This window comes from Platalea leucorodia (assembly GCF_965183815.1).
Source record: "Platalea leucorodia genome assembly, chromosome: 9".
Classification (NCBI taxonomy): Eukaryota; Metazoa; Chordata; class Aves; order Pelecaniformes; family Threskiornithidae; genus Platalea; species Platalea leucorodia.
In genome coordinates this window covers 4,010,117-4,036,138 of record NC_138831.1, presented here as the reverse complement: position 1 = coordinate 4,036,138, position 26,022 = coordinate 4,010,117, and the positions used below count along the sequence as shown (strand labels likewise).

The window sequence follows — 26,022 nt, the reverse complement described above, 5'->3', positions numbered from 1 at the left end:
GCATCTAGGGTTTTGGGAGTAGGTGGTAGTTTGCCTTCAGGTTAGTGGAGCGGACAAAATACCAATGGGTTTCCTGTTTCTGACCTATCTGATGCCTCTTTTTGTTATCTCATTGTTTCTGACTTCGTTTTTCAGAAAACCTGTGTGATTCAAGAAAGCCACCATGAAAGGTGAGGAAGTTCGGCAGAGGAGGAAAGAGGGCAGGACTAGGAATGGAGAACGATCCAGGCACAAAGCAAAGAGCAAGGGTAAACACAGAGAGAGCCGACTTGGCAGCCAGGAGGCAGAGGATGTCTCTCTGCATGCACAGCAGAAGCTGTTGGCTGAGGAGAAAGCGGCCATGGCAAAGTCGCGGGAAGAGTCAGCCGTCGCAATTTGCCTGCAAGTGCTCGTGCCATACCTCCTAGCTGGGCTTGGCATGGTCTTGGCAGGCATGGTTTTGGATTATGTTCAGGTAAGGGAAAGAAACCGATCTGACGTACCTGACACGGGATAGGCGGGGGACTTTTCTTCAGAGGCAGGGGATTTGCTCTGGGGACGGCAAAGCAAAGGAGGATTTGTAGCAGTTTTACATGCCAACGTGTCCTTCAAAGTCGGCTATTATACTTCTGTGTAGCTCTCAGGAGACAGCACGTGGTGTTTTTCTGGCCCTTTTTCATCTCTAGAGACAGAAGACTCTGGTACTAAAGAGCACGTGAAGGACCTGAGGCATCTATGTAGGAAGGTGCAGTCCTGTGCAAAGATCTCACCTTGGTCCTGGGGAGCGGGTGGCTGAGCTGCAGCCCCAAGGGCTGTGGTGGCATAGCGCTTTCCTGCAGTAGATACAGCTGTATCACACCTGGATGTAGCTCTGGAAAGTCCTGCATCCCCTGCTTCGTTGCACAAGGAGCCAGCCAGCCCAGCACTGTTAACGCTTCATACAACCAGCCCGGCCCAGCCTGCGTGCCACATCCTTTTCTGAGGCCTTGTAGCAGATGACTCAAATCCTTGAGTCTTCTTCCAGTGTGATTTCTGATTCTGTGAGACCCAGGACCAGACCTTTCCTTCTATGGTGCAGCAATACAGAGCTTTAAGGTAGTGGTGAGCACCTAATTTTAGACAGTTTAAGGTTACAGTTAATTTCCAGATTATGAATTGCTATGCCCGTGCGCTCTAGGTGACTCTCACTGCTGCGTGCCTTTTTGTTAACCCTTGTTATTTGACTAGCTAGCTGTTGGGTCAGACTGCCCCGACCTATCTGATACAGTGACACTGAAACTACTGTGCTTGCATTGACAACTTTCACAAATCTGAAGTTGTGTTCTTTTGCTTTTAGCCCTGGGCTGATCTCCTTAAGCTAGAAGAGCTATAAAGGCTTAAGAGTGATACGGTATCCTTAACTGACCTTAGCCTGTACTCAGTACCCGGCAGAATGTCTAGTCAGATCAGAAAACGCGAAGGCAAATCCAGAATCCAGTGACAAACTACTTTGTGTCTCCTTAGACGTCATTCTGAGAGTCTTGAGCAGGCACTTTCATTTTTATTTTTCAGACTCTTTAGGCCTGCCCAGTCCTGTGGATCTCTGACATTAAATGCACGTGACCTCCTATTGTGGGATATTAAAGCGTGAAATAGGTTGCAGATGGGTTTATGATGTTGGACGAATGTTTTTCTTTCAATGTTCTTCCCTTAGAGTATTTTTTTTTCTAGGAAGATCTGGGCCACTAATATAAACAGAACGTGAAGCAAACCTCATACTCTTCTGAAACCACGAAAGTCTGGTTTCTGTTTTATGCAAATAAAGAGCTCACAAACAGCTTTCGCTTTAATGCTTAGAGCCTGGGAAATCAGCCTGTGCAGCATCTCATAGGAAAAGCAGGCCTTTGGCGCTCAGCACAGTGACTTGTCATGCATGATCATGGACTACTTGAGCGCATCTCATCGCAGTGGACTTGCTGCTGTTAGGAGCTGCCCTTCCTTTCTAAGCCACTCCTGGCCTCTGCCCCTGCTGCTGGTGCTGGTTCTGTGGGGCAACAGGAGGTGCTGCGAGGCTTTGGGCCGCGGGCACTCTCCGTCTGCTTGCTCTCAGTCTCTCCACATAAGCTCTCTTTGCCCTTTCCTAAAGTGGGGAAGAGAGGGGCAAGGTAAGAAACAAAAATACGCAGCCTGATCTGACAGAGAGCTAGTAGAGTCAGGAGTGATAGTGCTCCAACAACTGGGACGTACGGTCCCTGAAGAGCATCGTCCTCCTACGAGTCTAAGGTGTCAGAATAGTGTTGTCTGTTGTTAGCGCTGCCATGTTGCGAGAGCACTCACTGGTGTCCCTGTCCCTTCTTTGCAGGGATGATAAGGTACGTCTGAAACTGTGTTCTTTGGCACTTGTCATTTTTCTGTTCTTTTTGTACTGTGGCAGTGGATGGAGGCCCTAGAGTCAGGGCTCACCGAAGAGGCTGTTTCTGCTTTGGCTCCTCCAGGGCAATCCTACCTGCTGGCTAGTTTGCACGCACAGGGATACAGCGTATTTGCGTGCAGAGAAGGGCAGCAGTGTACTTCCCTGGGTTTTGCCACGATGAGTGGTGCAGCCATGAGGTGTTTAGTTTTGGTTTTTTTTTCCTCAACTAGTTATAATCTTTTTTCATCCACTGTGCAGCAGTGCTGTCTTTCTTCTCAAACCTGATGCAGCTCTTTGGGGACAAATATGGTATCTCTTTGCCAGGAAAATATGATTCATCTCTTTGCTCACAAATACGGTGCAGACCTTTATCGGAGGCTCCTTAAATGCGTAATAAAACAGCCCAGTGTACACATGCAGGTCACCTGAACCAATTACCTTCTCTGCATACTGATTCATCGGTTGAAGGGTTTTTATGGTGCTTTCTTAGAAACAGAGAGAGCCGAAGCGTGATAAACTCATAAACCCTGCCAGGCTGACGCTTTAGTACAGGATGTGTTGCTGCTGTGGTTTTTAATGGCATTTGAGTCATTCAGGCTCATTAATATTTCCTTTACATTAATGTTTCTGCCTGTCAGCAATCCAGCTGGCCGATACAGTGGCATATGGGACTAGGTACACACATTATCAGACCTTTGAAAACCTGTGGTAGTTGTCCAGGAATTGTTCTTTATTTCCTTGAAGCCTCTGTGAGTTTCTAACCAGAACTGTTAGTCCCTGGCTGGTATAAAGAGGTTGGGTCATGTGTGGTTATTCCAGGATTTTTATTAACCTCCCTCTTCCAGCTATTGTGGGCTTTTTTCCCAGTTAGATTAGCTGAAACGTACTCCCTTGTTCGCTTTTAGCTAACCGGACCGTTGTTAGGTGGAAGAGATGCGCGTACACACCAAGCCAGCTGGAACTGGAGAAGGCTTTGGGGGCTGTACCAAAATACCAACCTAGAAAGCAGCAAAGGATAGAGTCTCCCATCTGTAGCTAAGGCTTGTTTTCTACTTTGCCGTGCTTGCAGAGAGATCTCTGCATCTCAGCCCGTTAAGCTTTGTGCTTTGGTTTGTGTGAATTCAGACCAAAAGAAACACATCGTCCAAATGGCTGCGAGCTTCCAATGCATTTAGCTTCAAGCTGGGGACCCTGTCGCAAGGACGGAGTCTACAAGCCGCGAATCTTTACATCTCTCTGCAGAGAGCGTCAGGGAAGGGGTTGATTAGTACAAGAAGTGTTAGTAAGGCAATGCAGTTTAAACATTGAATTTGAACTGCACTGAGAAACCTCTGTCTTTCATGCCTTCCACTGAATACTTGCTTTCACTCGTTTGCCTTCACTCGGGCATGGCTGGATTTCAACCTGCGGTTGAATAGTGAAAAAGCTCAGTTGCCAACGTACTAAACCAGTCCTATACCCTTCCATCCTAAATTGTGCTTCTAAAGCTTTTTGACCCTCTGATCCAATTAGTTTGCCCAAATTAATTGTTAGAAAGGAGTTCCAGCAGAATACCCTGATCCCTTCCCCGCATGCGTGACTTTGAGCTGAAGTCTTTACAGAGCAGGATACAAATTCTTTGACCGTATGTGGCCATGATGCAGCTCTGGTTCTTGACCTGTGTCAGCTCTTTGACCACGGAGACTCTCTGGGGTGAGACCTCCTCTCTCAAAGACAGTACCTTCCTGGGAGCATGCAGAAGCAGTGTGTTTCACTTCAGGACGGGAAGGCAGAGCAGCTCGCAGCACGCCACGGAAACGTTCACCCTTTCTCTCCCTTGCCTGCGGTGTAGTGAGATTACGGAGCTACCTTAAATAAGCTCTGGTTATGACTCTTATCTTGGCCTTTGCAAACTAGCAGAAAGTTGAAGTGATGACAGCAGATAAGGGTGTTCGCTTTTGAAGCTTATTGGCTGGTTCTCTGGATTCCCCCCCCCTCCGGAAGCCAGTCATTCAGAGGTAGAGCTGGCTTAGACCGATCGTTACATCCCGCGGAGACCATGGAGGGGACAAGAGGGGCCGGGGTCTAGAAGGGCAGATCTTCTCTCACCAGCTGGCTTAGCTGTGTCACTTGCCTGGGGATGAGACCTGTGTAATATCGTCAGCCGTAGAAACATGGTCTCGTGTTTTCCTTGACTTTTCTTCACCTTGAAGGAGAGCAAAAGGGATCCTGGTTGTTAACTCCCCACCTCCTCGGCCTTGGGACAGTGAGAAAAGTTCAACGTTGCTTACGGTGGGAGTGAAGGAACTGGGGCCGGTTCACAGCAGGCTTACATATTAAACCATCGTATCAAAGGCGAGCCGCAGTCTGACAAGAAATGTAACCTGAGGAGAAAGGACACTAGTGCGTTTGAGCATGCTGAGGGATTCTTGCGTGACCTGTCACTCTTTCAGTGCTGTAGCCTGAGCAGGTCTTACTGGTTTTTACCGAGGTGGTGGGAGCTGAATGGGGTGTGGGCTCATTTCTATTCGTCCACAGACATCTCCGCAATCTTCTTTTCTCTTTTTTAATTCCCTCCTGGATATAAATTGGAGAAATAGTGTCCGTCAAGTTTGCTGCCACCTGGCCTCAAGCCATCTGAATCAATTTTGGAGGATACCCTTGCTGCAACCCTCTGGACGTGCTCCTAGGAGGAGAAGAAGCTAAAGCAATTTGGCATCATTGCTGTAGTTTGAGGAAAAACATTTCTTTTGACTTCAAAGATTGCTACCGGGAGGATCTGTGTGATGTCCTGATCTCCCCCCGTTTGCCCTGCTGAGCATGGGGTAACGGTGTTTGACCATGGTGGTCACCCAGTTACAATTGGAACTGTGCTTCCATGGCAAGAAGCTGAGAGGTTTCACCTGCAAGTTGACCAGGTCAGCCAGTGGATTTCTCCCAGAGACTTCATTCTCCATTGCCTCCCAGGTTTTCGTGCCGTTCCTTCTGGCTGGCTTGGGCATGGTAGCTGCTGGCCTCTTGATGGATGTTGTTCAAGTAGGTACCTGTGGTTAGGCAACTTTGTAGTGAGAGGGTGGGCTAATTCACTGACCTTGAGTATTTGTGTGGTTTTGTTTTTAACGTGTGTGGTCCTAGCAGCCAGTCAGCGGGATGGCTGTAGGCTTTTCCTGTGCTCGAGAGACACTATCCATCTTCTTTAGATCAGTACATGGGCTCCTTGTAAACTGGGATAGTGGCTTTCAGACCGGCTGCCTGACACTGCCCTCAGTGCGTTAGACGGTGCTCCCTTTACTGTATCTAGCTAAACGCTTCGGTGATGACTGCTATGAAGCAACTGGGATCAGACTGTGGCGTAGTCCCCTATTGCATGATATTATTTCTTTCCTTCAAAAATTGCTGATAAGGAGATCTAGGTCAGGGTTGTTATTAACTACCTGTCTTACTTAGAGGCAAGTTTATGCTTTCAGTTCTTTGCAAACAACCTAATGTAATCTTTGGTCTAGAAGGCATTTAGATACTGTGATGAGAGGCACGCCAGCACAAAAAGATTAGCGTTGCCTACAAACTGAGTGCCTCTTGGCCAGATTCTGAAGTGGGTGTAAATTTGGAATAACTTCCATTGACTTCCAAGGAGTGCTGCCGGATTTACACCGTTGTGCCCACAACCAGAATCTCTCTCATCTGTCTTTCCTTTGTACCAGTGGCACAAACAGAAATAGAAAATTCGATCTAGTTTGGGCATCTCCTGCTAGTGGATTTACAAATCAAAAGGCTGGCAGAGTTTCCCAAGGATATATCCTGCACTCTGAGCTCACTGGAGTACATTGGATTCTCTGGCATTAGTACCACAGCAGGAGCTAAATATGGATACTTGAGTGTTTGGAAAGACAATACCTTGCTGTTTTTTCTTGCGTTGGAAGAAACAAAGAAGGCAGAGAAGCTGAACTACAGGGAATAGGAGGAATATCAAAGAAGGGTTAACTGGAGTGGCACACGCTGTTGCTATGCTGCGTTTGTCGTCTCCACCTTGTGCTGTGCTTAGGCACAGACCTGTCTTGCAGCATTACAGGAGTTCTCAAACGACCCAAGATGATATGTTAATATTTAGCAGTTATCTCGGGGAAGGATAAAGACCTAGTACATACCCACTCCGTACCCTTGGCAGGTGAATAGGTCTTTGTCTAAAAGAAATTGAACGCACTTGCTAAGAATTGGGCTCTGTTCAAAAATATAACTGTATCCAAACTGATGGAAAACACAAGCCATGTATACCTATGTTGCACGTGTCCTTTAAATCCCAGAGTGCAGTCTACTTTGTGTATTTGTTCACTAGGCTCTTAGAAATTGGGTCATGCATGAAGCACAATAAGAAACGTATATTTTGGTGAAGGTGTTCTCAACTATGTTGAAGAAGCAGCCATCAGTCAGTGGGTTCAGCTCCCAGAGGAGGGAGCTAGTGCATCAGGAGTCACAACTGGCGTAGGAGAGATGTTAGTGAGGTAAGCTGCCACGGTATCAGCAACCTCGTATTTAAAAACAAACCGAGTAGCTGGGGAAATCTGGAGATCTTAGCCTTTAAAGGTTGGGATTATCTTCTGTGCCTTTTTGGTTTTGAGCTGCTTATTTTCAGCTTTTCTTCCTGCAAGTGTGAGAGCTAGAAACTCACTGTCCTGTCCAGCTAAAACCTGAGTCTGAGTTTGTTTGCTTGAGGTCAGATACCGTAAGACTCATATTGTAATCATGAGGGCTCCCACTACTGAAACTACAGGTTTTTCTAGTCCAGGAGTCTGTGATTTGCCCATTTTCCAGGGGATGGTCTGGCTGAAGAATGCTTTGCCCTATTCGCAGTCACTGCAAAACATTCTTAGGAAACTCCATGTCTGCCTTTGACAGGGGGATATATGGGCAAGCTCAAGGATGGTATCTAGAGCATACGTGTGAGGTTAATGGTGCTGCCCTTGTTTTGTTACATACAAAATATCTTGAAAGAATGTGATTCTGTGCTGGGAGTCCAGCTGGCTCGCTCGTTTGCAGGGATGATGGTGTTGTAAAGAGGAGAACAAAGTGGAAATTGCTTGTTTGTGTCCTGTCAAACTTTTCAGGATTTTAGCAGTTTCTGATCTGTCCTGGGATGAAACCAAGGACTGTTCATGTTACTGTTAAAAAAAAAAAAAAATATATCAACAAGAGAGATCTGTCTAGCCCAGTTGACTCCAAGGCTCAAACCTGGGTGTCTCACACCGTAACAAAGGGATGCCCAAAGAAATAACCATTTGCCATTTTCTCTTCTTGGTTGTGGAGATGATGCAGTCTCTGTGCAGGGCTTTTTCTTGCTGGACGTTTCCACCTCTGTTCCAGTGATCCTTGGCCAGCTGGTCGATCCAGATTCGGGGCGGGCTGGCACCGCTGGAGACCTTGCAGGGCCCTGCCAGTGTTTGGCCCGCTCTTTTACAGTAAGGGGAAGAATCAGATTGAAACTGGACAATGAGATTTCAAACCAGAGAATTCAGGAGGAAAGCTTCCCTTTCATTCTCCCCTTCCACACCACTGCAGTGGGACACAGTCCAAATAACAGTCACAGACATAAGATATCCCTGTCCTTTGTTGATAAAAGCCCATGAGATGATTAGCATTGAAAAGGATTTTGAATTGGCTTGCATTTTATAGTCCAGGATCTTTTGATCTTTCTGTTGACTTGTTCAGGGCAATGGAAAACCTCTGCGATTTCTTAGCTGCTGCCATGGGAGGATGGATGCTCTGGAGAGGTAGCGGGACGTGGTTGGGACTGTGAGGACGGTGTAAGGAGGGACAGCGGGGGCTAGACTGCAGCTGGGGAGACTGTCTCAGTACATCGTAGCCTTTCTTCCTCTATGGGACCCCGTGAGCAGATCCAGCTGGCATGGGGACCAGCTGCAGAGGATCGTGGGGTAACCAGGTTTCTTCCAAGCTGAGCTTTAGGGCTGTAACTCCGTTATGGGGACGTGAAGTGGGAAAGAGTCTCTTTCTGGCTCAGTGTCCCTGTGTGGGTTTGCAGTGCTGCAGGGAATGCTTCTGTTCCTTCTAGGCCAGTTTTCATCTTGAAGGACAGAGATGCTTCCTAGACTTAATCCAGCTGTCTTCGTTCAGGCAGCTCCTTGCCTGCACAGCTCTACCCTGCCACATTCTCAGGGATCATCCGTTTATTCTGTATCTCTGCAGTCTCTAACGCAATGGAGTCCTGGCTACTGTGGTATAAATCATTATGAATCTGTCCTTAGGCTCTTGGTGAGTCACTAATGAGACTCAAATAGAGGCAATTAAGTCAGCTTTTTTTATTAGTACAGTTGTGTGATTATTAATTGTTCAAAGCCTTTCGCTGTAATTATATGTAAAGGCAGAGTCCCAAAAAATCATACCTCATATGCTGAAACTTCTGTTATGATGGCTTGAGACCTGCAAAATTCATCGTGAACACAAGGGCTGGAGCTTACCTGGATGTAACAGTCATATTTCCCAAAGGTGACATGCACAGAAAATACAAGCAGTTGAGTTTTTCTGTTGCCTTTTATTTATATGTCTTTTTATGTGCAAAATATGCAAGGTCTTAAATACGAATGTCTGCACGCCTGTGTATTTTAAATGGTTAGGGTTTTTTACATTGTGACTATGAAGTCTGTTTTTTCTCCTCTTTCTTTTGAAGGTGTCAAAGATGTGTTTGGATCTTTATTCTTAATTAGAGAGGAGAGAGGGGGATTTGAATCTTTAAAAGAGATGTCCGCCCCTAGCCTTTCTCAGGTATTTAAGTTCCACGTTAACAAATTCAAACAAAATTGTAGTGTGTCAAATAAGGTGACTATTCTTATGTTGTCTGTTACTTACTCGACAGTAACTTACCTTTAACATTTTGAAACCTGCCTGTTTCAGGTCACCACTGCCAGAAAATGTGCCTTTTTATATTGCTAATAATGTTTTGCCTGTTATCTGCGCCTCCGTGGGGTGTCTTGCACCACATGCTCTGGGCTGGCTCAGCCCCACTTTCATTACCCTGACTCAGAAGGAAGCTGTGAGGTCTTCGCAGCAGACAGCCACACCACCGGCTTCCCGCAGCTTCCCACGGCACAGCCAGAGCAAAACACCGAGCTGTTACACCCTGTATATATTTCCCAACAGGCTGAGAGCTCAAGGTGTCAACACTTACCGAGGCTGTCCAACCTCCTGGATTTTCAGGTTTATAGAATCCCAAGGGATGTGGAGAAGGTGGGCAGGGATCTGTTGTTCATTTTGTCCTCTAGCGCCAGAATTCGGGACCGCCATATGATACTAGCCTGTGACAAGTTAGAATTAATGAAGGAGTTGATCCTTCCCATGACAAGTTGATCCTTCACAGGACGTGTAGCTAAACTATGGATATTTTTGCCACAGGATGGCACATGGGTTGGAGGGGGGAGATTGGATGAGTACCTGAAAGAGAAATCCTTTGAACGCTGGTAAGCGTGCAGAAAAACCCCACCAGCTCAGTACCCCGTGGCAGATAGCTGTAGGCTGGAAAATACACAGGAGAATTATCCCATCTATTTGTCATACTTCTAGATTTTTTTCTTTATACACCTGAATTTGACTACTGGTGGAGATAAGGTTAGGTGAGATGGACCTCTGACTTATTGCAGCTGCTCTTTTTCTCTTGTATTCTGCTCTTAGATGTTGGGCTAGCTGGTTTTACTTCACGGTGAGCTGCTTTGTTCTGTGATTTCATCCTGATGTGAACCCTTCTGGCTACAGTGGGACTTTACCAACATCCTTGAATGCACAGAGGGTGAATGAATTATGTTGCAAGGCACTGTATGGTAGATAAATTAGAGAAGACGTGTTAATCAACAAAGTTTCTTAAGGTTTTAGATCCTTCCTAGCGTTGCAGCTTATTCAACAGCTTTGTACAGTTCAACTTCAGAGGAGCAATGATAATCAAGATATTGGCCCAGCAGTTTGGGCTTATGGGATATCTTAATCCAAAATCCTTTTTCCAGCTGTGCTGGGAGCATGCTTGGTAACAGGAAGATTTAAGAACTGCCTGTGGAGAAGAGATACAAATACCTCCTTCCCTCCCACCACCCGTCTTAGATGCTTAGTTAGAAGTTTGGTAAAAAAAGACAGATGCAACTTTTTGTTGTTAGATCGTTTCCAGAACTTTGTGTTTATTCTTATAGGTCTGGATAGCAATAGGCGTTCCTGTATCTCGTGTCAGTACAAAGGATGGAGAGCATGCTGTATTTCATTCGGCTTGTGAACCCTAATTATTTTTCATGTTGTTCTTGGCTAATGCTAAAGGCACATTTTAATTTGTGGCTTTCCAAAATCTTCTGCTGCCCTCGGGAAGAAAGTTCCTTCCCTGTTAGGATAGTGCTTTGCTGTGCATGAGATCAGAAAGAATATTACAAACTAAAAATTGCTTTCTTCACCCCCAAAATGCAACCAGCCCAGGGCAGTGTCTGCCCCCATGTGCATAGCAGACACCTGTAGAGCAGGTGGCGAGGTGGGAACCCGCTCCCCCTTGAAGCAACAGCATCGGACTGGTCAGCATCACAAACTGAGGTCGTTGCCTTTGTCTTCTTCCAGCACTGGGATGTGTTTCGGACAATTACGGAAGTTTTTATCCTGGTTCCTGCCTTGGTTGGCCTGAAGGGTAATCTTGAGATGACGCTGGCGTCCAGGCTCTCTACTGCTGTGAGTGTTAACAAGGTGGTGGTGGTGTGTGTGTGGGGAGGGGGGGTTAGCAGGAGACATCGGGAGATTCTGCTTTTATATAACCACACTGTGTGTATGAGAAATGCCCTTTTCTGCTAAGTAGAAACTAGTGGGGTGTGTGTGTTAAAATAATGCGTTTGCCCTCATTTTGTAATTGGAACAGAGAATTTCCATCTGTGCTTTGAAGGTGAATTAATCCCTGGGTGGCCAGTTGCTGATATTTGGGACCCTGTGACACATGAAGGAGACAAAGCCAGGGCTCCACAGCTGTCAGCTTCGGTATTCGACTGCTTTTCTCTGGGTACTGATCCTTGAGAGACCCAGGGCTTCCCAGGAATCCTGCCTTGGGGGGAGCAGACCGAGGCTTCTTGGGACCTGCAGTAGCTTTTGCTACTCTGGATTCTATCTGCCTAAGCAGTTTTGTTTACTTTGGGCTGTTTGGATTGCACGTCTCGGGAGAAATCGGAGCTTAACAGAGCAATTTGGGGGGAATGAAAGAGGAATAATGGTTTAATTTATTCAGCTTTTGGTCTGTGTGGGATGTGGTGGATGTGCCCTCTCCACCTTCAGCTGGGTGCCCTGCAATGCCTCTGCATCTCCATGTGAGCCTCTGATACCCCTGGGACACTGGGCCGGGGCATGATGGAAATGTGTCAAGAAGGAAGCGCAGGGAAGGCTGGGAGATGCCGACCTGCGCTCGCGCCTCTCTGGCCTTCACAGCCCCTTTCCCGCAGGGACCAGGTGAAACTGCCTTCAGCAGCCACCTGTGCCACAGGAACAGGTTTTCAGGGTGTCTCTCTTGGCTCCTAGGCTAACACCGGACAGATGGATGATGCCCAGAAGCAATGGAAAATGGCCACCTGCAATTTAGCCCTTATCCAGGTGAGTTACTTCAGCTGGGAGAGGAAAAAGGCCCTTTTCTCTTGCTGTGCCGCAGCCCAACAGTATCTGTTCCCAGCAGTGCTGAATCCCGAGCTGTTGATTTGGGGCAGGTATTCTCAACAGAGCCAAGCAGAGCCCAGGACTTGACCTCCAGTAAAGCTCTGTGCAGCCCCAGAGCTCGTAGTTTAGCTGCAAAACACATCTAGGCATTCATTGCCTTTGTGGACAAACTGAAATAATGAAAAAAACCTCCTTTTGCAGGGGGAGCTGCGGCACAATCCCTGTTTCACAACAGCCCCTAGATAAAGCCTGTCATTTACTGGCAGTGTTTGGGAATCAGCCTTGGGCAGGAGGGAAGAGATGAGAGAAATGTGACTCTTGTAGCTCTTTCTGCTTGTTAAAATCCAGCAGCCAGCCTAGAGGTTGCGCACGGCAAGGCCACAGGGCTTGCAACATGTGTCTGTGTGCTTTCCCTTATCTCCTTCCACAGCTTTCAGCTTGCTGGGAGTGCTCTGTTGATGGGGAGCCCATTTTTGTGTTGACCAGGGCTATTCCATTGCTGATGGAGTCAGTGTCCTTTGCTGAAATGTTATCTGCCCTTTGCAGGCCCCCAGAGTTTTTCTCCCAACTTTGGATTTTTTTTTTAATGTAGTGGAGCCTTACAGGGATGCTGCTTAAATACATAAGCAATCAGCATCTCTGCAAGGCTGAGCTGTGTGGAAATTCTACGGTTGCATGGAGCCAGGACTGCCTGGGAGCAGATGTGGATGATTGCTTACCAGCTGTGTTTTGGTCCCCAGGTCCAGGCTACTGTGGTGGGACTTCTGGCTGCTGTTGCTGCTGTGATCCTCGGAGCCATCTCCAAGGGCTCTGTGGAGCTGAGCCAGGCCGCAGTGCTGTGTGCCAGCAGTGTGACCACGGCCTTCATAGCTGCACTTTCTCTTGGTGAGTTGTTTTGGTTCCTCAGATCAAACATGCAGCACTCAGGTGTGGAAAAAACTTGTCCCTTCTGCCAGGCAGGCCCAGCTGATATCCCCTTGGTCTGGCATGGGGAGGGATGCAGGAAGCATTAGTCCTATGTCTGCTGCTTTCACCCGCTCTGCATCCTGCCTTTGCTTCTCTTCTCCCAGGGTCTGTTGTTCACTGGGCTCTCGGCATCCACAGCAGCAATCAAAACGTCCCACTTCTCCTGACACGTGAAAGACGCCACACACTACGCATGGGTGTACACACACACCCACAGACTTTCTCCATGTGTCTTGGGTGACACGTTAGCCATCTACACTGGTCCTTTGCTAGGGGAGAGTGAACTAATGCCATCCACAAAGCAGGATATTGAGAGTCTGTTAGCAGCCAACCCAGACCATGCTCGAGATGGACTCGGGTCACCCAGCACCCTGCGGAGGATTGTGGCCAGCCCTGTGGCTTGCCTGCTGTGAGCTCTGAGCCAGGCAGTCTGCTCCCCTGGCTATTCCCCTTGCAAGGGAAGCGTGACGGGGTGGACGGGTAGGAGCTGCTCTGTGTCGCCTGAAGATGATCAGTTTGTAGGTCTGCCATACGAGGGCAGCATGATACCCTGAATAGAGGGAGCTGGCAGAGTTGGATACAGCAAGTTTTCTAAATGAAAGGGACAAGTTAGACCAAGTGCATATCCTGAAGCTGGAGTCAAAGGGTGACTGTAGATGCCTTTGATGAAAAACATGGGATGAGGCAGTTGTTAAAAGAGAAAAACAGCAGCCCAGCTTTCATTAAACTCTTCCCTTCAGTCTCCCTGCTTGGTGTGATAGAGAGAGGCTTTGCTGCCATACCAACACAGGCTTTCAGCTAGCATTAGTTTCTTCCCTGGTCACAGGCAGCCTGTGTGTGGGTGTGCACAATGGGAAGCTGCTATTTTTATGACCAGGGAGGGAAACGGCATGAACTGTGCTGTGGGAAGGGGAGCGTGGATGTCTGGGAGGGCGTTTGTGGAGAACGCCATGTTGCGTGAGGATGTGTTTCTGTAGAAGGGACGTTGTACCAGGGAGGGTGCACACGTGGCGTTTCTCAGGGGAGAGCCAACACTCCTGTGCACGCTCAGCTTTGGCGGGCCTGTGCGAACAGAGGTGGTGAGGTGGAGGGAACCACCGTTTCTCAGGCTTCCCTTGGTGCCTCCTGTCAGCCACGGAAGGACTTGGAAGAGATGTCGTGTGTCTTGGCTCAAGGCTGCCCTTGCTAGTCACGCAGCAGTGAAGGCTGGCCATGCAGGGTTTATTCCAGGTGGCTCTTCCACAGGTCTGCGAGAGATCTGATGGCTGAGGGATTCCCACACGTTCATCAGGGCTTGGAGTTTGTGCTGATTAACTTACCTGCACAAGCAAAACGTCCCTCCTCTCCAACACTGCTCAAAAGCAGCTGAATTTTCCAGGTGCAGCTCAGAGGACAGGGGAAGGGAGGTGACGTGGGTCGCCTCCATAACCCCTTGACTCTGGAGCTGCTCACAGCATCAACATCGACCCAGTGCAAATTAAAGCAGCTCCAAAGACTCTGGGACATGAGGGGTCAGTCTGGTGGCTGGGCCAAAAGGCTAATTCAGGCTGCTGTAAGGAAACTTGTTGCTCCTTGGTGGTTCAAACTCAGAGAAATTTTGGTCTAATATGGAAAATATCTTTGTGCTGTGGAATCCACAGCAGGGGATGGCACCAGGAGGCTGCTGCATGCCTGCTCTGTGCTTATCTATGAGTGTGCTTCATGCCTGGTCCTGCTTCAAGGCAGCAAAGATTAGGCTGCTCAGGAGGGGAGCTTCTACATTTGGGCTGCCTGCTGGTATCTCCTTTGATCCCTGGAATTTGCTTGTGTGCCTCTGGGCCTTTGGTGCAGTTCATAAGGGCAGAGTCATGCCCTTCAGGTGGGTGAAAGCAAGAGGACAAATTTCTGGGGATGTCCAATCTCCAGCTGCGTGGTGCCGCTACGGGCAATCTGCTTCTTGCTTTTCCCAGACCCCGCGTCTCTCTGGGAACCAGAACAGCAGCTCTGGGGTGAAACGCAGCAGGATGCGTTCTCTGATGCCTGCTCTGTGTCTTCTCTAGGTCTGGTGATGATTGGCGTGATCATCGGAGCAAGGAAAGTTGGGATCAATCCAGACAATGTTGCCACACCCATAGCAGCAAGCCTCGGAGACTTGATAACCCTTTCCCTGCTGGCAGGAATCAGCAGTACACTCTTCAAATACATAGGTACAGTGTTTAGCAGGGATTTGAAGCTCAGCAAGGGAGGGATGAATCCTTGTGAAATTATTGCAGGGCACTTGCACATTTCTGAGATGTTTCAGAATGGAGGCTGTGATGCCACTGGGGTAGAAAAATGACCGAAGAGGCTTTTTCTAGGCTCTCGTTTAGTAGCAAACTGGAAGGCGAAGCCCAAGAAACACAACTGGGATTTGTCAAATAAATGACCAACGTGTATTGAATAGCTTTGGAACAGAAGGTTGACATATGTGACACTGACTCTGTTCCTGCATCTGTCGCTAGCCAAGCATAACTACTTTCTGTGCATGGGTAATAGCAGGTCCTTCCTCACAAAGCTATTTCGGGGTTTTGGCATTTGTAAAATATTCTTGTGTCTCCTCATGTGGAGAGTCATGGATGAACAGGATATTACCATCTTGGAGGGAGGGAGGCAGTGCTGCATTGTTTTATGCTCACAGGACTCGGAGTAGGAGTTGTGGCTGTGGGGTTAGCTGTGCTGCTGGTTGGCAAAGACTCGGGCACCTCTTGACACCAAAAAGCTCAAAACATGTTGCAATGTGGTGATATATGCCTGACTGTTGCTTGTAGAGTGCTAGGCTATTTACTGTGAGCCTAACCTAGCACAGAAACAGGAAAATAAAAAAGATCCAGCAAACTCAATACCATTTGAAACCCAAACTGTTGCTTCAGACTGTGAGCAGAAGCAGCGAGGCAGCTGTTCTCAGTTTGCATAACTCGTTCCATATGCCAGCAAGTGAGGGAGTAAAGGAGCACACGTTGCAGGGAGAGGCCCACAAATTGCTTCCGTCCAGTTCTCCTTGAGCTTCGGAGGTGCGTTTTTTTAATAGGCTTTTTCCATGACGCCATCACACCTGCCTCTGTAAAGCTAGTTTGTCTTTCAATCGCTATGCCTCTGATAATATCTCCCAGGGAACACATGGCAGAACAACATGATAACCTCTGTGGTTGTGACCAGAGAGGGAAAATACTCAGCACACAGACACCTAGTCATTGGGAGCATAAAGTGAAGCAGGGAGGAGGAAGGCACTGTTGATGGTGGCTGAATAAATCCATTTCCTTCCCCAGTGTGTAGCAAGGGGCATGTCATGCTGTGACAACTTCTGGGTCCTACCAGAACGTATGCTTCAAAAATACCGGTGAGTCTGTAAAGTTTGGAGTACTATGTGCCATCTGATGCAGCACCGTCTCCTCCTGTGGAATACCCTTTTGCCAATGAAGATTTTCAATTTTTTAAAAATCAACCCTGGTCCTTCCCAGTCCTGCATAATGGAGGTGCAAACTGTGCCAAAGGGTTGCAGTTTGCTTATGGGCTATATGTGAGAGAATGTGGTCGAACTGGAATGTGGAGACTGAAGTCCATTCATCCTACCAGCAGTCTTTCTGTGGGCTTTGATAAGGTTTGACAGACTCCAGTGCTCTGTGTCTGCATTATTTAAGAAGGAATTAATTGCCCGAAACAACAAGGGGTGTGTGTGGGGAGATCCAGTACAGCAGCTAAATCTGTCTTACAACCCATCTGCCCTAAATGACTCCAGTTGGTAAAGTGCACGGACAAAACACCAGCTATTTACACCCCAGAAGTGGCTGCGTTTGGGTGCGGACTAAAGCCACCCGTAAAGAGTGCACCTCTTTGTGTAAGAACCCTTGATTCAGTGAAGATATCATCATCACATCAGTGGTATCTCATCCAGGTAGCCCGAGGCCCTGGCAACGTCATGTTGAAAAATGCACACTTTGAGCCTGCTTCATCTCCCAGATTACCTGCAAAGTCTGCGTTGCAACCCGCTGGCTTTGGCCCCGACACAGAGACCAGATGGAAAGCTTTGTTGAAGAAGATTTTTATATCAAAAGGGTTGGCATCATCCCCATTGCTTGAAGGTGTTTCTCATGCTTCTGAGTCATGTTTATTTTCTTTTAGTGCTGCACATGCACTTATTTTTTAATTCCTTTGCTTCTAAAGGTCACTTCAAGGTTACGCCCCTGCTGAATGGAAAAAGCACCTAATGGAAACGCATGTAAGCTAGGACGAAAGAAGCCCTGGATTTTAACTGGCTTATACATGCAACAGAGCATTTGTTCCTATAGAGCAGACCAGCTGCTCAGCAATTCTTCTAGCTTGCCACCAAAAGTACCTATTACCTATTGTTTTAGGTGAAGGCGTGAGGTGTCTGTCGCAAGTGTGATACAGCTTGCACACAGGAGTTTCCCTCCTGCCCTGCTGTTTGATTGGTACCCTGAAGCCAGAAATTTTGTAACTTTTTGTCTTGCTTAGTTGGAGATGGAATTGGAGACTTGCTCATCTTCAAATATAACTTGCTTTGAAGCCTGCTGATTTTCAAATAACATCTTCTAGCAGTGAGTTTCAGGGATTAATTATGGATTTCTGTGGTGGACTGAGATGACTGTGTGGGGAATATCTTGGTTCATGTGATATTTCAGCAAACATAACAGTCTGAGCAAGAGCCCTGCTGCCTTTCTTCCAGACTTTGTGAAGAATGATTTTGGCAACCTGTGAAGCCATGGACATTTAATTCAAGATTTCTTTTCCTTGCCAGATATGAAATACCTTTCTCCTCTGATCTGTGTTGTCTTCATCGTCATGATCCCTCTCTGGGTTGCTATCGCCAAGCAAAGTCCTTCCCTTGCCGAAGTCCTGAAATCTGGATGGCAGCCGGTCATTGTTGCCATGAGCATCAGCAGGTAAACCGAGGAACTGCTCCTGAACCCACACGCGTATGCATGCTGCAGGGAGACCCCATGCTCATTTAGAAAGCCATCAAAAGTGAAACTGGAAGGGACAGCAGAAGGGTATTTGTCCAGTGCTTCTCAGCCATTGGTGGCCCTCCAGTAGGCTGTGAGCAGATAAGAAGCCCCCAAATGACTGGAAAAAGCAAGTCACCATTTTAAGTCTCACTTGCACATCCATGCACCGTGTAGGTGCAAGCCAGAAAACCAAAAAGGGAGATGATGGCGATCACAAATAGTCAGACTTCAACCTCATTTTTGTCCAGCTGTAAAGACAGAAGACTGGTGAATGTAGAGCCAGGTAGTTCATTGCCCCTGTGCTACATCTTTCAGACCCAGCTGAGATCTGGGAGAGAATTTAAAACCACCACTAAGACCAGTATAGAAGTGTAGCAAAACTTTTGGGGTGGATGATAAAGCTTCCCTGGCTACTGTCACTTTTGCTCAAGGGTGGGCAAGGAGGTCTTCCTGATCTCATTATGCCATTAACAAAAACTGTAAGGCTATCTATTGGTGAAAACTGAGCTGTAAAAGGAGTAAATGGGGAATCGTCCAGCCCTAGCAATGGGGAAAAAGCAGTAACTCATCTCAGTGTACTGTTTTCACAGTGTAGGAATTGCCCTGGGAAGAGAGATTGATCCACCCTCATTTGCCTGTCCTTTTTTAACAGCATTGGTGGGCTCATCTTGGACAAAACTGTAACTGACCCAAACTTTGAAGGCATGGCAGTTTTCACGCCTGTGATTAATGGTAAGTTGGGCAGGGGGGGTTATACGCATGCTTTTATTTGTACCTCCCCCTCCTCCCCAAGGATTATGGTATCCACTGTTGCCCCTACACAGAGGTCTGTGTTCAATTCCCTGCTCTCATCACGAGTGGAAGTGAAGCTACTGGTCCCCATTACATCCCTGCTACTCATATCTTGAAGCGTCTCTGGAGCAAAATAGCAGGCAGGGCTGAAAAATACTGGCAGAGCTGTGGGAAGGGTTAACATCTGGTAGTTGTCTCTGAGAGCTACGTTGACACCTTTACTTTCGTAACCTCAAACCTACTAAGGATGTCACAATAAATCCATTTTCCCTGTCTCTCTCCACTCAGCAATTTGAGCTGTGCAATCATCCCCTATACAGATTGTTGATAAAGATGAATATATTAGGATTATATACGTGTGCGTATGTATATAAAACAGATTATATATATGGATTATATATAGGGATTTTATATATATAGAGATAGATAGATATAGATATCTCTCAACATCTTTGGTGTGTATATTTATACTTGTTTGAAGCCTTACAGTACTTTTATACACACACACACCAATACAAACTGCTGGGGATCCTGGCATCGCTGAGGATCCACTGGGTTATTTTTCTGCTATTGTAGTGTTCTTGCAGGCCAGGCCCATGCCGGGGGAAACCCATGTTCCGAAGGCAGGCTTGGCCTCCTGCCACCCTCAAAGCCTGCTGTCCTCTTGCAGTGTCAGAGGGTGTCACCCAGCTGTCACCTTACTGAATCTGCGTAAGGACAGACACCTTGCTGACAAACTCTTTCCAGCATGGTTAGCCAAAGAGCCTGATTAGGAAAGTACATCAACAGCAATTTAGTTGAACAATGATTGACCCAGACGTCGCTCTGTGGGGGCAGGCAACCTGTTTGGCAGAGCTGGTGGCAGGGTTACGCAGCGCTCCCTGCCTTTGCACAGGTAGCTCTTCACTTTGCATGTGCAGGGGAGTCCTGCAAAGCATGGCAGTGCACAATTCAGAAAGCTCCCATCTTGAGCTACGTTGAGCTCATCTTAGTATTTTCACTTTGATTCTGCTCTGGCACATCTCACATTTAATGATGGAGCATTTCCTTCTTCAAGGAAGGGAAAACATGAGAAGCCTTAAGATCTGGCTCACCATGATCTTGTCTGTGGCATTTCGACCCTGCAAATATTTAGGGCGGTGGAAGTTTGCTCCATAGATCATCATCCCTCTATTTGCTGCTGGAAAACGTAGCTGCTTTTTCATATTTGCTAGAATTAATCAGTCTGGAAGGAATTAATTGCCTTTTAATTACCTAGCATATTTGGGTTGCTCACAGACTGTGTCAAACCAGGTGCAATTACATCATCTTCAGAGGCCATGTGGCATGTACAGCCGGTGCTGAGAAGCAAGGGGAAATGTTTCCAGTAAAGCAGCCAGAAGGAGGCGATCACTGGAGCCTTCCTGATTTTTAAGAGCTGTTCCTGCCAAGCGAATAGCGCAGCATGACCATGACATGTGGGATCAGGTTTTCCCTTTCTCTCACTGCTGCTCTCAGTGAGCTTGTAAGTGAATGCAGATGGACTCACCTTGGGCTAGGTTTTAGACTGATGTTTGCTGCTGCAGTGAAGGTGGTTTACAGGTTTACTGTGTTTTGTCCTCATAGGTGTTGGAGGGAATCTGGTCGCCATCCAGGCCAGCCGTATTTCCACATTCCTGCACTTCTGGAGCATGCCTGGAGTTTTGCCATACAAGATGAGGCAGAATTGGCCCAACCCATGCACCACATTCTTCTCATCAGGTAGACCTTGAACCCTAGGTGTCCGTGTCTCAAGGCCTGTCATCACAGATAGCTCCTTTATCAAGCCTGGTTGGCAAAGGACTAGGTGGGTTTCAAAGGCAGAACTCCCTTTCCCCCTTACAGGGAGGATACTCAGATCGGAGAGGAAGCGTCTTTGCAGTGGGCAGCTTGAAAAAAAGCTTGTGATATACTTGCTCACTGGCATGCAAAGAAACTGGCCTTCAGGGAGCACTAAAGAAAGTAATTGAAAAAGAATCTCAGATTTGATCTAATAGAAAGTCATTTTAACCATGGCCAGTCTAGAGCTATCACCTGCAGACAGAGGGGTGAATAGAGCATAACCTTGCTGAAAATCAGCAATTCCTCCATCTTCAGCAATGGATAAACCTAAGTATCAGCACAACTGGATTTGGGTCTGTTGTCTTTTTAGATTGCAGGTTCCTCTTGATTTTCCCTGGTAGGTTGGGAATCACTGCTAAAACAAACTAAAAACTGGGAACGTGGGTTGCAGCAAGGCAGAGCAGAAGCAGTGGGAGGCAGAGAGCAGCTGAGAGGAGTGTTTGGAAGAAGTGGAGTGGATCAGCATGGAGCACGTCTTTGGCACATAGTTTCAGTGCTAGACAAAGCTGCTGGGCTGATACTGCAGATGCTCCAGATTGCTGCGTGATCTAGAAAAGGCGTTAGCAATGTGGTCGGTGGGAGGGGGCAGCCCCAAGTCTATGCATTAAAATACGCAGCTGCGTCCTGTCCTCCCTCCACCGTCTGCAGCCACTGTCATCGCTGTTTCTGTCTCTGTCCTCTGCAGAGGTGAATTCCAAGTCAGCCCGAGTCCTGTTCCTCCTGGTTATCCCAGGGCACCTCGTGTTCCTCTACACCATCCACCTGCTGCAGGGAGGCCACACGTCTCTGTCCTTCACCTTTGTGATGTTCTATCTGACTGCTGCTTTGCTGCAGGTAAACCTCAAACTCTCATCCAAAAGGAACCTCTCAGATACCATGAAAACAAAGTAGCCTCCAGGCTAAACAGGAGGCACGTAAAACTTCCAACAGCAGCATGCATTTCCAGTCATTTCATGTGTGCTTCCTACCAAGCATCATGTGTTTTCTGTGGGTCCAGTAATACTTCACCCAAATTGCCAGGGTCTGGTTTCCCACATGAGCACGACTGCCCTTAAGGCTGAGTGAGGGATCAGACATGAGATGAGGAACAGGCTATCCTTGTCTGCTGAGCTGCAGTAAAAGTGCAGACACACACACTTAGCAAGGAGGTACCTCTTGCTCTCGGTGGTACCTTGTTTTACCGTGTTCACTCCTTGAGCCTCTAAGCCCCAAGTATTTCTAGACTGCCCCTGGTCATCCCAGTAAGGGGCAAGTGAGAGGCTGTGAACCCCAGCCAGCAGGTTTCCCCACTTGTTTTGGAAACCAGTTTCACATATCATGGTGAAGACCTAGGGATCCCTCTGGGCAGGGCCATATGGGTCAAAAGCAAAGGGAGAACCCAGGCCTGAGAAGTTCATCTTCAAAAGTAAAAGTCCTGGGCAGGCAATGGGCAGTTCATCCAACGTGTTCTGCCTGATCCCTTTTGCTGTTTTGCCTGCCCTGTAAACTTTGTCGTCTCACTCAGAAGTGCATGCGGCTGTTGCTTAAATTCACAGAGGCTCTGACTTCACTTGCCCTTTTAAATCAGTGATTTATTAATTTGCAGGGTGAGGTAGCTGACTTCTCGCTTTGCCTTACAAGCAGCCTCGTGTCTGTGGGTGAATTCCTCGCGTGTGTAAACAATCAGTTTTTCTCAACCTTTGCACAACCCTAAGCCTAGCAGCACAGCCATAGTTGTAAAGGAAAATATTTATTCTTCTCTTTACGCATCGAGGTAACTCCTCAACTAGAGCCAAGCATGAAAATACGCAGAATAAATGGCAGTGTAAAGAGCAGAATCCCAGCAACGCCACTGACCCTGAAAGATTCCCATGGAGGCCAGCCGAGGAGAATACGCTCAGCCTGGTTCTTTCTTCCCCTCCATTATGCTTTTTAAAGACAGACAGAAAGAAAGAGAGGGGGAAGTTTGGGTCAGCTGGAGGAAGCCCAAAGAGAAGGATCAGAGGCCTAGAAAACATGACCTCAGAGGAACGCTTGAATGGACTGGGGTTAGCTAGTCCAAAGAAGAGAGGCTTGAGAAAAATCTGGTTAACAGCCTTTAAACTACCAAGTTTCTGTAGGGAGGGACAGAATAACATTTTTTTTTGTGGTCACTAGGGATGAAACATGAAATCATGGATTTCAAATGGAAAAAGGCAGATTTATGTTAGACCTTGGGAAAAACAAGAGCAGAAAAAAAAAGCCACGGGACTGCTTAGACTGTGGCATCTCCATCTTTGAGGGTTGTTTAGCATAGGTTAAACAAACAACCACCAGGAAAGATGTGGGCCTATTTGATCCTGTATTGAGGCACAGGAACGGTCTGTATAAAACTCTTGAGTTTCCATCCAGCTTTAGTTTCTGTGATTCTGTTATTTAATTTGCTTCCCCCATCCCTCCTCCTCCCTCTGCCCCCACCCAGCTCGCAGTTTTCAGCTTTAGAAATGCCGTCTCTGGCTTTGGTTCCCGTTGTGCTGTGGTCTCCCATGGAGGGGCCACAGATGTGGGGTGCAAACTCTCTCTCCCTTCTTAATTCAATTAACTAGACAGTCTTTAATCTTTAACCGAAGTATTTTTCTCCTCCATCTGTTTATCAGAATCGGGAATGAAATAGGAATTAAAAGAAATCAGAACAAAGATTTTAAAACTGTTGAGATGAAAAAAAAAGAAATGATTTTCTTTTTTTAACATGTCAGTGCTGCTTGGGATAACTTTGATGTAAAAACTGCCTCAAACTCCAGTTGTCCACTGAGACTTTTAGGAAAAACAAAGTAGACGCGATCTGAATTTCTAATGGCAAAAAGAAGGATGAAGAGAAAAAATCTGGCTACAAACTTATCCTTTGGGGCTGCCTGCATATTGGCAGCAGCCCTGTTCCTGGTGGAGTGAATGGGAGCACTCCCATTCATGGTGTGGGAAGTGGGAACCATAGCTTTGGGAGATGCTTTTGGTGTGGCCAGGCTCCCGGTTTGGGCCACGCGATGCTGGGGAGCAGTTCAAGCGTGGTCCCCACGCCTGTGGCTGGCAGCACCGGGCTGTGGCACCATGGGTGAGGCCAGGCAATGCAGTGCCTAAGGGCATGAGCCAGCTACGCCCATCCCCGCACAGCTCCATCCTGCAGAGAAGCAGCGGTTCCCTGGGGAGGGTGTTAACTCTCGGCGATCCCTGGTAGCTCTGGTACCTTGGCCGTGGCCGCGTCATTCTGGCTGTGAACTGAGGGAGGCTGCGCGTTACCTTCCTGCTGCCTCACAGCAGGGCCTGTCTTGCCTCTCCTCAGGTGGGAATCCTGCTCTACGTGGCTGACCTAATCGTGCGCCTGATGTGGAGGAAGGCACTGGATCCGGATAATTTCTCCATCCCCTACCTCACTGCCCTGGGGGATCTCCTCGGCACTGGATTCCTGGCCGTCTGTTTCCGCCTGGTTTGGCTTGTCCACGGTGCAGATATGAACTTGGGGAACTGAGAGACCATGTGCTGCTCCGCATCACTCGTGCGACACGGTGCTTTCCTCTGGGACAACGGGGTACTTGGCGATGAGCACTGGGTCACCCGGCTGGATTGGGCCTCCCCTGCCGCCCCCGACGCCCCATCTCTCCTCCCCATCGTGCCTTACAGCTGGGCTCGCCCACCCCGAGGAATCAGCACCCACAGACTTGCGCCCTTGCAAGTGAGCAAGCTGGTTTTAAGCAGCGCCCGCTGCTCACACCTGCCCCCGGGAAACAAGGTGTTAAGGAGCATTTGCGCCATTTGTAACAAATGAGCATTTTGATAGGTTTTGGTCCCTAGCACCTCCACAGCCCGCCAGGCCGCTCCAAAGCCTGCCCAGGTCACTGCGTCCGATCCTGCGATCCTGCAAGTGGATGTCGCAACCTCTCCGTCAGACTCTGACTTTCCATCAAGGGAAATTCTTTATTCGCCCCCCCTTTTCTCTCCCATCGCATCCCTGGAGGAGGAGAGCAACCACGTCGTTAAACTTGGCTCCTCTCTATCGCTCAGACGCTCAGGATCTGACGCAGTGAGCTCCTCGCTGGCTCATGCCCAGTGGGAGGTTATCTAGGGATACCACCTACCTGCCCTGGCAGCGTCACTGTTGTCTGACTGACAAGCTGGATTGATGGCATTTTGCGGGTAGGAAGGTTTGTTTTTACAGTTTATGAAATGTCCAGTAGTTAAAATGTTTATAGAAACACACACACAAATAAAGTGGTTAAAAAAGGTAATGCTGTGGATTTGGGGGTGTTTTTTTCTTGCCCATGGCTCTGCCTGTTTCTAGTTCAGACTTGTCGGGTAGAACTTCTTGCTCGCTTCTTTCTCATCCATTCAGGGTCGGACAACACAATTTTAGTAGGGCTTCAGGAAAATTGGTGTTTCCTAACCAAGAGCAGCCTTTTGCAGCCCCCATGTTTCGGATTAGAATTAAAGCCCATTCCCTCTCCCACAGTCCCCATCCACTCATTAAGAATTGCTCTGCGACGAGTCTAGAATCTGTGTGTGTGCATAAGGACCGTGGTGGCCTGGGTGAGGGTTTGGCACGAGGATTTGGCAAATGATTCCTTAGGTCCTCGCTCCAGGGTGGCTATCTTGGGCTACCAGGAACGCGTCAGGGAGGCTTGTCGGGCTGAAAGCAGCCACTTCTCACTGAAATCGAAGAAATGGTAGGGTCCTCCGGATAATAAGATGGCCAAGAGTCAGGAGTTGAGGATGTTCATCAAACCTTTGAAAAATGCCACTAGGCCTCGTCTTTAATAATAATCTGCCTTTGTATGTGTTAGAGGAGGGAAAGGGGGAGGTGAAGACCCCCAGCCTGCTGGCACACCGATGCCTTGTTCAAGGACCTGCCGGCTCCTCGGCACACACACTGGAGCTGTGTTGGGTGCCTACTGACCGTGGGTGTTTCTTTGCTCCCGGTGCTGCTCCCATCTCCCAGACCTGCTGCGAAGCTGAGGTCCCCACACGGGATCAACACGTGGCTGAAGGTTCTTAACAGCAAAAGCTGTTCGGGCTGCCAGGCGTGGGGAAAAGTGCTCCCCGAAAAAAAATAAGCTGTCGCTGCTTCCCTTTCCAAGCCTCCTCTTCCTTTTTTTGTTACGAAGGAGAAATTACCCCACGCTGGCTCAGCTGGAGAGTATGCACACACCAGCTTCGTGGTGGGGGAGATGTCAGCATTCGAGGCACACGCTCCCCCCGTCTCGGGCCTCGCTGCTTTATCTCTGGCTGCAGCCTGTGTGCTGTCAGCTCTGCTCGGCTGCGCCGCCGTCGGCCCCGAGCACCCGCGGGTGATAACTGCAGCAGCGGCAGCAGCGGAGGGGGCTTGCGGGGAAAGCAAAGCAAGCGTCTGATTGCTGGTCCCAGTTTGAGGGGGCTGCATTAGGAGATACCTACATATATATT

General features: G+C 48.1%; 1 protein-coding gene across 1 annotated transcript; it reads left to right on the top strand.

Moving 5' to 3' along the window:
- Positions 1-163: 163 nt before the first annotated feature.
- On the top strand, positions 164-24,752 carry SLC41A3 (solute carrier family 41 member 3; the record flags this gene model as incomplete). The annotated part of the gene is made up of 10 exons (XM_082321506.1): positions 164-454; positions 10,943-11,050; positions 11,882-11,953; positions 12,754-12,898; positions 15,019-15,165; positions 17,754-17,898; positions 18,614-18,693; positions 20,359-20,493; positions 21,299-21,447; positions 23,909-24,752. 10 exons carry the CDS (start codon positions 164-166, stop codon positions 24,092-24,094), a joined length of 1,458 nt encoding a protein of 485 aa, XP_082177632.1. The 3' UTR covers positions 24,095-24,752.
- Between the last annotated feature and the right edge of the window lie 1,270 nt (positions 24,753-26,022).